This window comes from Strongylocentrotus purpuratus, unplaced genomic scaffold (assembly GCF_000002235.5).
Source record: "Strongylocentrotus purpuratus isolate Spur 01 unplaced genomic scaffold, Spur_5.0 spur5_scaffold_15, whole genome shotgun sequence".
Taxonomy (NCBI): Eukaryota; Metazoa; Echinodermata; class Echinoidea; order Camarodonta; family Strongylocentrotidae; genus Strongylocentrotus; species Strongylocentrotus purpuratus.
The window spans coordinates 22,484,539-22,501,033 of record NW_022145600.1 but is presented as its reverse complement, the minus strand read 5'-3'; the positions used below and the strand labels follow the sequence as shown (position 1 = coordinate 22,501,033).

The window sequence follows — 16,495 nt, the reverse complement described above, 5'->3', positions numbered from 1 at the left end:
CACTTAAAATCTCGTTTACAGTCTTCCATGTTTTGCTAGTATCACCCTTATTTTCAAGGAATATCCTACTATAGTAATTTCTCTTTGAGTTTCTGATTATTGTAGTTAACATATTCCTGTACTTCTTGTATGTTGTTAAATAGACAGGATTGTGGTTGGTGGCAAGAACCTGTGAATACATTGTATGTTTCTTTTTTATGGAATTCATTATAGCTTTTGTAATCCAAGGTTTCTTAGGTTCGTTCTTTCTCCTTTTACCGTGTTGAGCTACAACTGGTGCATGCTCATCACACACTTTTGTCATGATTTCACAAAAACGGGAGTATGCGAGATCAGCATCATCCGCTGCATAAACTGATTCCCATGTTATATTGGCAAGCTCAGCATGGAATTTTGTAACATCATAGTTCTTGTAAGAACGAGACATTAATTTTCCTCGGCAAGACTTTTTCTTAAATTGTATATTAGACTTAAAAATGGTAAAGATCGGAAAGTGGTCTGTAACGTCAGATTCAATTATTCCTGCATGAATACTGGGAACATTCATATTGGTATATATATGATCAATCAAAGAGAAGCCATGTTGCGTTACTCTAGTAGGAAAATTAATCAATTGATGCATGCCGATACATTGCATGGAGGTGAGAAAGTTATCAGCTGCCATTTCATCGCCTAGAAGATTGATATTGAAGTCTCCAGTTAGCACACATTGACTTTTGTCTAATTTCAGATCATGTACAATACTTAACAGACTATCCTGAAACTCATGAATATCTGTATTTGGCTTGCGATAGATGACACCAATAATGATCTTCTTTTCATTAATTACTACTTCCAACCAAAGTGATTCAGCATGTGCTACTTCAAAATTTCCCAAAAGCCTGTATTTAAGGGAAGAGTGAATGTATGCACCAACACCTCCACCTCTTAAAGTATGATTGCGGCATTTCACCTCTAAAGTATAGCCTTGTATGCCCAAGATGGATGTGTCTGGTACGCTCCACACTTCAGATAAACATATTATATCAAATTTTGATTTGATACTACATTCGTATAACAGTTTTAGGTTTTCTATATTTCTATTCAAAGATCTGATATTGACATGTGTAAGAGAAAATGCATTTTCAGTTTTGGTTTGCAGAACATCATCAAAATTAACAGGAGTTAATTTGTGTGAACTAAGACACAGATTGAGTTCATTGTCCTCCATTTTAAAGTCATTTTTCTATTAATGACTTAAAATTACTCAGATAAAAAGAAAATCAAGCAATGACAAATAGCTTGAAGCGAGCGTAATCCATATCATCAAGTCCAAGATCAAAAAGGTCATCAGGGTTGCGAATTGTTTTAAAATCGCCATCATCCATCTTGCAGACAATTGTTCCTGACCTTGTCGCCACACTCTTGACTCCATCTATCTTTTTGGCCGCCATCATCACCGAGTACCTCAGCCTGGTTAGGTCCTCATTCACATACACCCTCGTGAAGTTGTCCTTGTCTTTCAGACCAAAACGTGCCTGGTACAGGGCATCCCTCCTCCTCCTTGTTGTGAAGCGCACAACAGACTGACGAATCTTCTCCTTATCTGGTGACCACTTCCCTATACGATAACAGGACGAGATGTCAGATGGTTGAATTTCAACATCCACTGCTTTTGCCAATCCAATGACCTTTCTTATTAGGTCATCTTCAGACTCTTCGCCTTCTTCTTCTTCACCATTTTCTGCTAAGCCGCTAATGCGCAGATTTTCTCTTTTTGTTTCCTGCTCCATCTCATCCATGCGAAATTGTGACCGCAGGATCACAGGATTGACAGATTCTTTTACATTGACCATAAAAGCATCTCTCACTGCTTGAACAATGGCTGGTATTGCAGTTTTAATTGCTGCCTCCACTGCACTGGTTATAACCTGTGCCATATTACCATCACCTCCGTAATTCATGTCCCCTAGCTGGTCAGAGAGATCATCAAAATTTATGAAGACCCCCTTGTCCTTCGATGATTCATCTCTGCTTGTGGTGGCTGTCATACCTTGCTGCCTTATTACCTCTTGGTTTACCCCCTCATGAGCGTTAAAAGGACGTTTAGGTGTTGGCATTTGTCCTTGGCTGGCAGACTGGATTTTGCCTGTGGCTTTGGCTTTTTTATTGCTAGCTGGGCGGAGCTTGGGTGGCATAATGAGGTTCTCTTATCGCTGTGGATATACACGAAATAAAGTATGTGGGGCTGAACTTACAGTTTTGCACTCGATGTCAGATTTCAGGAACTGGTTTCTGCTCAAAATACCGTTTTCTGTTTCTACTGAAAACTGTGCATTATCTCCAGATTGTTCTATGCGATGAAAAGATGATGGTCATATAAGTCCAAGATGAGTAAAAAACTATAATAAACTATATCAACTGTCCTGTCTCTAAAGCATGACTTGAGGTCCGTCCACCGTCCACTCTACATACAGGTATATTGAGCCATGGTAGTACTGTCTGCAACATGGAAGTACCGTGGTAGTACCATCTTTTTTCTGTAAGGGTTGAAAAATATGTCCATTATTTTACCTTGAGCTGTTTGGTCTTGTCTTTGAGTGTCTGTTGGTAGATCTGAAGCTGTTCAGCCACCTCTGGTCCTGGCTGGCGGGCTAGGATGTGCTTCAGCTCCACGTATAACTTCTCCTTCTCCTGTTATACAAATCAGCCAGGTCAGAGTTTATTTTATCATGAATAATCCCAGACCATTCAATTTCATGTCAGCAACTCTTATCAATAGGACTCATCACTTTCAATCTCCTTCAAATGCTGTGCAAATCATTATAAATTTCAAGTATATGCCAGGCAGAGCCTTATAATGAAATGAAAAATAACCTAAGTATTCATATCAGTGTATTACATGATATTACATATTTTTTTGTGGGCTGAATTGATTTTGAATATCACTAGAATAAATTTAAAAAACAGCCTGTATTTCAGTGAGGATCTAGCATGAAGCAGGGGGTGGCAATTTCTAAACATGACCTGGGGAATATCAAATTCAAGGATGTTGATGGGGGGGGGGGGGGGGGGCAATTCAAATATTTCCAGGGACAGGCATCCCCCCCCCCCCCCCCGCATCACTCTTTAATCAGCAACCATGTATTTTATAGTAATAGTAAAGATAGTCCCCCCCCCCCTATTTCCTGCCTCGAAGGCAATGGTGGCCCTTATTTCACTTCCCGTTACGTTGAGCGTGTTAGCCATTCCTCTGATTGGTCCGTTAAGGAAGGTCGTTGTACGTGTGGTGCGACAGCCGTGTTGCCATTTCCAATATAACAGTATGAGACAGCCGTGTTGCCATTTCTAATATAACAGTATGAGACAGCCGTGTTGCCATTTTCATGTTATATTTCCCATATTATGAGACAGCCGCGTGTTGCCATTTTCATGTTATATTTCCCATATTATGAGACAGCCGCGTGTTGCCATTTTCATGTTATATTTCCCATATACCAGTATATGAGACAGCCGTGTTGCCATTTTCATGTTAGGTCTATATTTCCCAATATGAGACAGCCGTGTTGCCATTGTCATGTTATATTTCCCAAATGAGACAGCCGTGTTGCAATTTTCATGTTATATTTCCAATATAGCAGACTCTGAGTCTCGGCAATTTTGTCTTGTGCTTGTTCATACATATTAAACAGACTTTATTATATTAAACAGACTTTATTTAGTTGAATTTCATCGGTACATGCGATCGATCTGGTACGGCATTATTAATGGAACCCAGAGCCAGTCGTCCACCGGTTAAGAGGGGGGGGGGAGGGGGATAAGGGAGAGGTCGGGTAGGGTAGGGTTAACAAAAAGAGAAAACTTTTCTCTCAGGACAACAGTATAAAGAGAAGTATAAGTTGCTACATTGTTAAAACAAAAAATTTGGGATTATACAACTGCATATGTTTTCTTTGAAAATATGAATTTTTGTTTCAAATATGATGTATAGGAACTAACTATGTAAGTTTCTTTTGAAGCCGTTTGTAAGACAAAAATTTATACTGATTTATAATGTCATCACATTTGCAGTGAGAGTTACATATGATGATTGTAATTTGTACTATGATTATAATTTGTTTCAAGAGAGAAAAGAATAAAAACTGACCATAAAAAAAAAAAAAATTACTCGCACCACACGTACAACGACCGATCAGAGGAATGGCTAACACGCTCAACGTAACGGAAAAGTCTTATTTCTGTTTTGTAGATCACTTGAGAGAGAGAGCGCGTCTGTAATTGCTTACCTGAATGAGGAGCTCCTTCTCAACCACCTCCTCCGTCTTTTGGATGAGCCTCTTCTGCAGGGTCTGTATCTTCTGGATCATCTCGTAGGTGCTTGGGTCGGAGCCCTCCAGCTTCCTCCAGCGGTGGATGTTCATGGGGTTCTCCAGCTCTTCCTCCAGGGCCTTGCAGCGGGTGCGCTCACGCAGGAGCTCACGCTGCAGGTGGTACACTTCACGCCTGCATGGAGAAACCACACAAAAAAAGTTTTTGAAATAATTAGTATCTGTTTGCAGCTGAATCTTCCATTCCTTAAAGCCCATCTGTACTATGGTACAAGAGGTATTAGACCACACTACAAGGTCACTGGACAGGTGGTTATCTCATCAGATCAGGTCTCAATTAACAGATGAAAAAGAGGATCATGGGGGACCAATGGTCACCGATCAGGCATTGATTTTTATATAGAGGGAGCAAGAAGCTACAAGTAGTATAGCGGGCTTTTAAATATCTTCTGATTTATAGCATAAATCAGAGAGTGGGTTATCTGTAATATGTATGTATTTGGCATAGCGTCTGCAACATCCTATTAAGAGTGATGCAGCATTTGCTCCTGGCATCACTAGATTTGAAGAACAACTCTGCCTTTCTGATCAGACTCTACAGAGCATTTCATATCAAAATCAATGGATTAGGCAACTATAAAAGATATCACCCAACACTTCTCTTTGCAGTTTAATCTGCCATATCAACATAATATGTTACACTGATTTTCAATCTCAATCTGTATCCTCTTCAATTGCGATCAGTTCTTGTGCTATAGAGGGGTCGGTACAAGAACTAGTGATTGAAAAAGCAGGAGACGCCTCTTGACAGTAACTTATAATTGTCCAAGTGTTTACCGTCTACTATCTAATCTCCTCCGAGAATTAATAAGTATGGGGTGCATGTGTACCCTGGTGAGCACTCTGCTGATTCAAGTTCATTCTTTATTCGCTCTTTATTTTAAAAAACATGCAAAAGATTTCAATATACATAAAGAATGTCAAGGTAAAATACAACGTACATTAAATGAATTAGTATGAAATAAGAATAAAAGGGAAATCATTAAAAGTTTGTCATCCTCTGCGGACGTCGTACCTGAGGTCGTCGACATTGGCCACATTCTTGTTGAGGATGTTCTTCTCCCTGCGGAGCTTCTTGATCTCAAGCTTAAGGAGCCTGATGTCCTCCAGACGCTGGCGGTACTGGAGCTCTCCCTTGCCCAGGGTGGAGTGCTGGATCTTGATCTTCTCGTAGAGCAGGGCCAGCTCGTCGTTGCGACGCACCAGCTGGGTGCCCAGGATGTCACGCTCGCTGATGACCTGGTGGGGAAAAGCGGTTTGAAGATATTGTCACAAGACTGGATCACTTTGTGATCTTGGAGTAATACAGTAAGAAACACAGAGTGTTTTTCCCCTCTATTGCTAAAAATATTGCCTGATTCATCGACAAACTGTGCTGGTGGAAAGATCCTAACTATATGAATCACATCATCGAAGCTCGTCCTATCTACAAATCCCCTCGCGGTGCTTCTGGGCTTCGAGAGCTCGATGATGGGACAATCAGTTGACTAAATAAGGATCTTCCTGTTTAGATGATTTACTGCTTGATATTCTTTGTACAAACAAATTGCTAATAATGAGTAATGATCATTATTACGACATCAAGACAGTATTTAGAAACAGTGCATTGCAACCGTGTGGGTATAGACAGTGCAGCGTGAATAAGATGGTTCTTTCCTGAGACAAGACCTATGAATGCAAGTTTGATGCATAGACCAAGACTAGACCTAACGTTAGACTAGGTCTGTCGAACACAATTAAGTTTCATGACTCGACCTACTCTAGCTATAGGTTCACAAGGGTGATTTCAACGGACAAGGTACAGAACAACGTATACTTATTCATAAATTATTTTGATGCCCCTGATACCAAGAAATAAACCACATCTATCTTGCATGTTGATTTAAATTATCTGGACCAACACTGTGCTTTAATGACCAATTAAAAGTGCGGTGACTAGTATTTTGATTCACTTATTCCCTAACTATTGGATGAACAGTGAAACTTTTCCATAAAGGCAACCCAAGGAAAACAAATAAGTGACCACTATAGACAGGCTGCCTTTGTGGATAGGTGGTCGCTAACACAGGTAGTGATGTAATAACAGTCAAAACTGCTTTAGTGACCACCTGTCTACAAAGACCACCTGTCTACAAGGACCACATTTGTTGTTTCCCTTAAAAATGGTTTCTCATTGAAGCATGTACTAAAGGAACCTGTCTACAAAGACCGCTTTTTGTGTTTCTCTTTGGTGGTCGCTGAAGACAGGTTTGACTGTATCTTGCACTACATTACCTGGTCCAATTCTTTCTTCTGCCTGAGCCTCTCAGCATCAGCCTCGGAGATGATCTTGAGGAGCTTCCTCTCCTCTGCCTCCTGAGCCTCGATGTAAGCCTTGCTCTCTGAAGCCTGCTGCTTCATACGCTGTAGCTCTGCCTTCAGGGCTTCTTTCTCTTTCTCAACCCTGGAAAAGACAATCAATTAATTAAAATTAGAGCGAGTCTCTGTCAGAAAACCGTAATATCTCTTAGATACTGCTTATAAGTATTGGCTTGCATGGTGATGGAGATAGGCTTACAGTTGCACCATATGAGAGAGGGGGGAGGATTGGGGAGTCCTGAAAAGGAATGTCTGTAATCTTTCTTTCTTTCTTTCTATCTCTTGTTTGACATATCAATCATAGGTCATGAGCAAAGTTGCGTTTTAAGGTGCAGCAAGAATAAATCTTCCAGTTTGTGAGCTTTCACATACCTATAGCTAAAGAGACCAATTGCTCAACTCAAGGTATATTTATAAGTCAAAGACTAATCTGAATCCTAGTGTATAGCAACAAGTACATCGTAACTTCTATTTTAATGGCTAGTATTTGACATCCTGTCAAGAGTTTAAATATTACTTTATACCGGTGAACAAAGATTCTTAAAGGTCCGGATACAGCAGAAACAAGTAATATAAATAGTGTTTCAGTCAGATACTCTATTTTATACAAGTCCCCTTTGACGGTAATTTACATGAAGAAAATTTCAAAGGAAACACAAGGTGGTCTTTGTATACCGGCGGGCACTACAACTATGATTTCACGTCTATATCGTCGCAAACAGCTGTCATAAATGTTTTAATTTGTTTCGTACCTCTGGTGATCAAGATGTTCCTTGACAAGGGCAGCCTCCTTGGCTGTGATCTCCTCTTTCAGCTGGTCGATCTGGTGGTTCATGATCTTCAGCTTCCTCTTCATCTCGGTGATCTCATCCTGGGTAGAGAGAGAGAGGCAAAATGAAATGAACTATTAATGCCTGATTTCATCCCGTTGGTATGGATTTGAGAAGACTCCGTAAGGTGTCATGATAGGTCTTCTACATTTATTTACTCCCAATCTTTCAGTAGGCAGCACCTTCCAGAAGGCAGATAGAATTGCTCAAAAAATGGTTTAAATATGTTTGTGGAACCCACGTCCTTAGGGACACAATGACAGCTTAGCTTAGCTTAGTTTATCTTCATCTATCCCTCAACCTTTCATCATCTTCTTCTTTACTAACAGTTGTTGCATCTTTTTTCTATTTGATCCTTCTCGTTTCTCATCATTTTTTTCTACTCCCCCTTCTTTTCTTCCCCTAATTCATCTTTTCCTTATCCATCTTCTTCATGAGCCCCAATCTCTAGAACACTACATATATTTGTAGCTTTTATCCCAATAAAAAACAATATTCTACTCTTTGATCATCAAGAACCATTCTATTTACATGGATACACTCTCTACTCTCTAACAGTACTCGTGATTGGTGTTTAACTCATTATACTGCCTAAACGCTTGATCTACCTTACCTGTGATTCGATGAGGTTCTTGCTGTAGAGGTTACGGTCGCTCCTGACGGCTTCGTAGAGGTTCTGCTGCTGCTTCAGCTTGGTCTCTGCCTCTGCAATCTTCTTCTTGTAGTCAAAGATCTGCATCTCTCTCACCTTCACATCCTCCATGTGTTGCAGAACCTGAATAAAGAGATTAGAGATGGTCTTAATGAATTTTTTCCCAATTTTTGTGGTCAAACTCAGCAATTTTAGGGTACTGTATATGAATTCTAAGAACCTGATAGAAACATCTGGAGAAAAATAATACTAACATGGCATATAATATGGATCTTGAAAATCAAACTATGTACTGTACCAAACAAACAGATCAGATGAGGTTTTTATGATCACAGGGTCCCCCCCCCCCCTATTTGTTTTAGTTTTTTGTTAAATGCAGCTTTTTCAAAGAATGGATAGTACGAAACTTCCAAAATCCATAATAAAAATGAAAAGCATTCCAGGATGAAAGGTCAAAACCATTTCAAGAATGAAATTTTGTGATAATCTTAGTGAAGAAAATGACACCATGGCTTTTACAAAAGACCTTTAACAAATCAATCAATCAATGTATGTACACAAAAATCAGATACATGTAAATGAATATCTCTGGTGTCATGAATTCAACTAAAACAAGGACTAAACTTTGATTGTTCATGCACAATGAGTTTTCAGTTCGACAACAAGTGTTTGTACCAGGGCTCAAACACAAGACTTTACAATCTCCAACAGAGTATCAAAATCACTCAATGACGTTGCCAATTTACCTTCTGGGTGAGATCGCTGGCCTCGTTGATGTAGCGATCACGCTCCTTCTCCAGCTGGTAGATGATTTTACGCTGCTTCTGGGCTTCCTCCTTGTAGTTGGCAATCTCCTGCTCCAGGTTCTTCTTGGATTGCTCATGCAGCTTGACCAGGTTCAGCTGCTTCTGGGTGGCGCTGGCAGCCTGTGTGGGGAAGAGGTTGGCACAAAAAATATTAGGTTTATGCCATCACTACAAGGAATTCACAGAATTTTTTTGTGAATTGTTGTTTGTGGTACACTGGCCACTTACAAGTGATATTTGCACATGCACTGCCAAATCAATTTTGTGTCATTAGATTTTCAACCCTGTAACAATTATCAAAAATAAAACCCCTTACGAAAATACAGATTAAACAGATTAGGAAGGTTTTTATGAATATAAGCCCTGAATGATCATTAAAAAGTGGGGCCTTTCTTCATGATCGAGGGTTATCTGCCCCCTGTAAGTTGTGGGCCCTACATATGATATCCATAATAAAAATCACCAACAACCAATTAAACATTTTGCTCTGATAACTGAGTTTCCCCTAGACCCATGCTGTTCGAACCTACCTTGAGCAAGTTCTTGTTGAGGATGTCCCTCTCACGGACCAAGTCGTCAATGGCCTTACGATCCATCTCCGTTTGTTTCTTGTTAGAATCAATCTCTGTAAGAGGGAAAAGAATAAGATAGTATGAAAAATAGTCATCTCTAAGTTCAAACATCTAACATGAACTTAAACAAAAGCAACACTAAGTGTAATGAGCAGTTATATTAAGAAGAAAAGAACTTTCTTAAGAAATAAAATTTCAGTAATGACCGAGTCAAGTTTTAGGCTACATATTCTATGACCTTAAACCTAAACCTAAAACCTAAATTAACCCTATGGAATTTGCAATATTGCTGGAAAAAAAAACAGATACTGAAAAAGAGCTAGCTAGACTCCTGTCTGTTCATTGCTTTTCTTCATAGGTAATACGAACACTAATTAATAAATATCATTGTCCCCGACTAGAAGAAGAAGAAGAAGAAACCAGGTAAACGCAAAGCGTTGTCTCCCCTGTATCACGCAAAGGAGTGACTGCAGCATTTATATATAAACTATGCTTTCAGCAGTTCAGGATGCAAATTTTGGTTACGGAAGTTTACACTAATGAAAGCAATAATGGTAATGTTGGACAGACTTTATTAATGGAAAATGAGAGAACACTGCTTAAGAATGCTGTTAATACTATCTCATACTCTAGTATTAGTATGAATTCAGTGATCCTAGCTCAAAAAGTTATTATGAGTACAGCATGATTGTTGATGAGGACAACAACTTCAACTACAACTTCAACTACTACTGTGATAACGATGAAGCCCAAAATAGTGACACCATGCTATGTTTTGCTCAGTTACACAGGCGATACAAACAAAATAATTGGCATCCCACATTCCATAGGTTTTGGTTTTTTACACATCCAATGAGACATATTCTCATATATTTGATCGACCCACCTCTCTCCAGTGCAACAATCTGTGACTTGAGGGTTTCTTTCGCTTGCTCTGTCTCTCCCTTCTGCTCCTCCACGTTGCGCAGCTTACGCTGAATGGTCTCCCGCATCTTGGTGAGGCGAGTGGTGTCACCCTTCAGGTTCCCTATCTCGTCCTCTTTGGCCTGTATGAGCAATGCAAGGGAGGAGAAGGATAGACATGAGAATTGGTACCAGTCCACTCAAGGAAAGGTGCTGTCTTGAATGATATCTCAAAGATATGGTCTGTTTACAGCCAAAAGGGCATTAACTCTATGTTAACCTTTATGAGCTAACACCAGACCTGCCAACCTCTGGAGTTCAAAAACTGTATTCTTTAGTGTCAAAGTTGTATTTTACTGACAAAAGTTGTATTCTTGAAAATAAACACGGATTTTACTTTACAGGACAGAATGGACATTTTGCCATTGAAAATGGCGGACGCACACACAAAATATTAATAAAATCGTACTGTCGTATTTGCTTCTAAAAATCGTACTAAATACGACTAAATCGTACTGGTTGGCAGGTCTGGCTAACACCCTTCTGGCTCCAGACAATACATCATTTTTCTCCTGGATAAGGAACATGAAGGATATGGGGAGGGTCTTAAGATTTGATACCAGTCTAATCAAGAAAGTGCAGGGTCCCATCATGAATTTAGCATGGCTGAAGAGCCAGTGTATTTACGTATTCAGGAGGATAGACAGAGAACACTAAGTATCTCTTTCCACAGGGATCTAAATCAATGCAAAAAGAGCTGAAAGAATGAAATGCATATATGAGCGTTGAATACATTATTTATGTCCTAAAAAATGCTTACATATACACACCAACCATCCAAAAATGTTTATTCTTTTATTTGATAGTAGGTTGTATTGACATTTTCATAAAAAATCTAGGCAACTGAATGAACTCCAAAGAAATCTCAGTATTGTTTACAAGGGTACAATGATCCTTAAGAGTGCTAGAGAAAAATACTTTAAAAACTTAGAAAAAGTTTATTGACCTCACCTTAAGTTCATTGACCCTGTGTTGATTCTCTTGAGCCAGGCCATCACAGTTGAGAAGCTGGGTCTCGTAATCTTGCTGCAGCTTGGTGAAACGGGCGTTCAGGATGTCAGTGTCCTTCTGGGTGCGCTCGTACAGGATCTGCAAAACAAAAGAATTAGTTTTTATTTTCTTTAGATGTCAAGAATATTAACCGTATGTGTAAAATACTAATATATAGTTTGACCTGGAGGATGATTTTGATGAATCCTATTTAATTGATCTAACAGTCCTTCCTTAAAAATATGCCATTTTCATTACTTTGCTATGATGTGCTGATATTTCTCCCATCCTTTAAGCTTCCATTCATGTGTTTTGATATAACAGTTTGGCAGTGATTTTCTTCACAAAAACTTTTTTCTTTAATGTGTCAACCAAGGCCCCAGCATCGCATGAAACTTACCACTGATGGTAACTTTGCCACCAATATTAATTACCATGGCAACATTACTCAATAAATGTATTGCCCAGGGCCCAAAACTATTACAGCCCAGTCATATCAAAAGTTGTGATCGATACAGATTGATTGCAAGTTCTACAAGTACTTGCAAACTTACAAACTTATCTTTTTTTTATATAGTACCGGTACATACTTGCAATGAATATCAAGGTATAATAAAGTTGAATCAATTTCAACTGTCTTCTAGATGGAGCTATATGATAAGGTAAATGTGGAAGGCAATCAAATTACAGAGGATCAGGGGGGGCCTTTCACAGTACTTGTCATCAGTGACAAATGACAGTTTTTGTTATAAGCTACTGAAATCCTTGCTTCTGATTGGTTATCGTCAGATTTGTCACTGATTTTGGTCATTTGTCATTGAAAAAAGGCTTTGTGAAATGGGTCCCAGGTTTGAGCGTGTGTACCTTCTGTTCTTTAAGCTGCGTCTCCAGACGTGAGATGTCATCCTTGTAGCGTCCGGACTGGGTCTGCATACCCTTTATCTCGTTGGTCTTCTGTTCCAGCTCCATCTTGGATTGTTTGAGCTCCCGGTCCACCTTCTCCTTGCGACGCTGCTCCCTCTGGGCCTCGTTGCTGCGGACCTGGATGTCTTGGTTCAGCTGCGGAGGGAGGGAGGGAATCAAACAAAATAGAATGTTGGGGAACATGGTATAAGGTCCTGCAATTGTCTAACCTCAGATATTTTTGCTGGGAGGGCATGGGAAGGGACAGAAGGCGAGGAAACATGGCATACTAACCTAATGGCCCAAATTCGCAAAGGAGGTTCGTCGACAAACCTAGATTTATGTGCGTCATATGAAGCGTTTTGACGCATTTCAGACGAAGGTTTTGTCTGAACCTCCTTTGTGAATTCGGGCCATTGGGTCAGTATGCCATGTTTCCTCGCTCACGCCACATCTCTGATGAAGTAAGCCTGGGGGCACCACTCGCTGAAACAAATGTCAAGTCACCGACTAAGCGAGATAATGCTTAAAATCTGTTCAGTTTATGCACCGTTGTTGGGTAGCAAAGACTATACCGTGGCTCTGTTTGTTTTGTGTGAAACAACGGAATATAACACTAAATGACACCCTGGAATTCTCTACCTTTAGAAACAAGAACAAAATAACTCACTTGTAATGTTGTCAAAACAACTGCTGTCAAAACTTATCTATTTTCAAAGTAATTACATTTATTGTAGTGGAATATCATTTGTGTAATTTAATTTGTAATTTGTAATTAATAATGCAATTATCTATCATTTGTATGTAATAATGTAGGACTAATATGTAATTTATATGTGATAATATAAATTGTATGAATGTAACAATGTAAAGAGGATTGTCTTTGATGATTATTATGCGCTATATAAATCGCAATTATTATTATTATTAATGACACGTCCGAATTTATTTTCTGACACTCACCTCAGCGATCTTGCTGTCAGCTTCATTCCTGTCCTCCTCAGCCTTGGTCTGCTTCTTGCTGGCTTCGGTCAAGTTGTCTCGGAGCTTGACAATCTCAGAAAGCTGTTCGTCTCTCTCCTTGGTCAGATCTTCCTTCACCTTCAGGAGCTCGTTTACACTGTCGTTACACAGATACAGAGAGGATGAGGTTTACATCGTTATAATAATTATCATTATAAGCATATAATATATCTGCTTTCAAAAAAATTATTTACCTAAATTTAGGGAGCAATTATGAAAAAAATGCACCTTCTAATATCACTTTTCCATAGACGCCTGTACAAAATCTGGTTAACAATTTTTTTTTTCTCTGAAGTTATAACAATGAATTTAGCTTATTTTGGAATTGAACTCTTCATAAGTGGTTATATAACCCTATTTTAATCATTATCATCATCATCACTATCAACAACAACATCATCATCTATTTCTTCTTCATGATCATCATCACTATCATCATCATCACATCATCAGCTTCATTATCAAAAACAATATCATCAATAATTGATTATGAAAAGGATCCATGTTATTGATCGCTTGAGATTCACACAAAAAAACTTTATCAATTGGGGCAGACTGAGACTTGATACTGCATGATTAATCACTATCACTATCAACAACAATTTCATCATCTAAAAAAATGAGAATTAAATTGAAAACAACAAAAAAGGAAGTCCCAGACCAATGAGGACATGGGTTTGATTGCTTGACCAACTGACCTGTGTTCTTGACCCATGGTAAGTCCTGCACCCTGCTCCACCAGACGACTGAGGTTCGTGATCTCTAGTTTGAGAGACTGGATGGTCTCCCTGGCTCTCTGTTCCTTCTCTTGGGATGCATCGACCATCTTCCAGGCTTTCTCAATCTCCTACAGGGCCCAAGAATAATGCATTATGTGAATGTTTAATTTTCAGACCTGACTAAACTACGTAACACAACAGGGGAGTGTTTCACAAGGACTTTAAGTTGGACTTAAATATGGCAGCCCGTTCATGCCACTGTTTGCTCTCACAATTCACTGGAATTTTTCTCTCACGGACATACAAATCATGGTCACAAATCTACAGAATTTGCATCTTTTGATAGTTCATTATTGAAGGAAAAAATATTATCTAAAGATCATAATGGTGAGAGCAACCAGTGGCATGAATGGCCTGACATAGTTAAGTCCTACTTAACGTCGGTCTTAGTCTTTGTGAAACACTCCCCAGACGTGTTTTCAAGTGGACTACTTGTCGACTGCTCTTAACCCTTTGCGAATCGATTTCTCTTTTTCCCAAAGGCTTAAATTCATGAACCACCCATTGGCAACATCAATGGCTTCACACGGTTGAAAATACAATTTTCTGTTCATAAGCTACAGATATGAAACATAACAAGGAATACATGTACATCCATCTTTAAACCTTGAATGTAAACAGCTGTACCAGAGAGAGAGGGTATAAGCGTAAGACAGAATATCATCTTGAATTTTTCATATAAAGACCAAACCATTGAATGATGTCTTTTCTGTCTAAATTTGTTTAAGCTCTATTGTTCTTGCCAGATAGGCGTTATATTTCCTTTCATACTCGTTTCACTCACCTTCTTTAATTGTGCAATGGTTGTCTGGTCCTCCTGTGAGAGTTTGAGGGCGGTAGAGACCTTGGCAGAGTTGGCCACAATCTCTGCGTTGAGCTCCCTGCATTTATGCATCAGCCGTTTTTTCGCTTTCGTGGGATTTCTTTAGGGCTCGGTGGAGCTTCTCGTATTCTGACCTAAATTTCTCCAGACTCTTATCGCCCATGAGCTCATTGAGGACCTCCTGGAAGTCCTTCTCCAGGGCCTCAAAAGCGGTGTCTTCGATGGCCACCTTATCCTTCCCCGCACTTTCATCTCGTTTCTTTTCCTAGGTCACAGAAAAAAATAATCAAACAAGATTAACAAAAATCATATATAACAAAGTCTGTTAGACAGGGTCTAGAGTCTAAACATGCTGATTAAACTAGATCTAGATTAGAGATAGGGGCGCTGGTCCGAGAATGAGGATCGTCTGCACAAACAAGGATATCATTGTAAACGTGGACAAAATGCGTCCTAAAAAATTGTCCGCATTTTCGCTGACATTTTCTTTCTTTGGCGCTTTGCGGATTTTGGGGAAAAAAGATTCCACGTAATAATATACCCCCAGTTCACCGTCTACTTTTATGTTGAGAGTTGTCCGTTTTCCCAAGGATTTATCGCTCGTAACGTGAAAGTCTGTGTACAAAGTCAATGTGAAATGCATCAAAAAAAATCACTGCGGATTCTGTTTTTCCAGATCGGAAATCAGAATCGTCAGCGAAAATGCGGACGATCCTCATTTCCAGGAAGTTAACGGTCCGCGTTTAACCATATTCTCGGACCAGCGCCCCTGCAGATAAAAGCCTGCATTAATTGTTGACAGTCCAGCGAAATTTGTAAACACGCAATAACTGTCTAGATCTAGGCCTACAGACAGTCTAGCAGCAGTGTATAGCACCCCACCGGTATGGGGAATTCTTGAAATAAAACTGACATAATTTGTCAATTACCTTCCCCCTGGCCCTACACTCTCTGGATCTTATAGTTGTTAATCTAGATATCTAGTCTAGAACAACAAAATTAAAATCAACAGACTCACTCACTCACTCAGTCTCACCGAAATCGTTATTTCAATCAGAATTCAGAGACGGTCAGAAGAACACAACTCTCGTCTGAATTATCACCAGGTTAATTATTAAATTAAAGAAAAACATGCATTCACAGGACACAAGTAGAAATGTTGTTTACTTAATTTGCCTGTAGGGCCTACTAGATCTAAGCTTAGATTCTAACGTTAGCTAAGACTCGTCATTGTACTTACGTCTGTCATATTGTGTGATGGTTAGGCTTTTAATTTCACGGTGTTCTCATCAATCTTGTTAATTTTATATCGTTGTTGTTTTGGTTCTCATCACGGTATTTCACAGTTGTCACACACAGAACATAAGTTATAACCAGCCGCGAACTCAGAGTACCGTACGTGCTTTCTATAATGATCACCCGTACGTTG

The 16,495-nt window shown here is 39.4% G+C and overlaps 1 protein-coding gene across 1 annotated transcript in view; it reads right to left on the bottom strand.

Annotated features, from left to right (window-relative positions):
• Window positions 1-16,495, bottom strand: part of LOC592945 (cilia- and flagella-associated protein 58) — a 20,953-nt gene extending 4,458 nt beyond the window's left edge. The window contains 16 exon segments of the mRNA XM_030985837.1: window positions 2,554-2,673; window positions 4,266-4,482; window positions 5,383-5,606; window positions 6,642-6,810; window positions 7,478-7,596; window positions 8,169-8,330; window positions 8,954-9,133; window positions 9,544-9,638; window positions 10,472-10,631; window positions 11,500-11,637; window positions 12,403-12,597; window positions 13,405-13,561; window positions 14,163-14,311; window positions 15,028-15,147; window positions 15,149-15,331; window positions 16,307-16,495. Of these exon segments, the coding sequence (XP_030841697.1) occupies window positions 2,554-2,673; window positions 4,266-4,482; window positions 5,383-5,606; window positions 6,642-6,810; window positions 7,478-7,596; window positions 8,169-8,330; window positions 8,954-9,133; window positions 9,544-9,638; window positions 10,472-10,631; window positions 11,500-11,637; window positions 12,403-12,597; window positions 13,405-13,561; window positions 14,163-14,311; window positions 15,028-15,147; window positions 15,149-15,331; window positions 16,307-16,315 (2,397 nt within the window). The 5' untranslated portion in view covers window positions 16,316-16,495.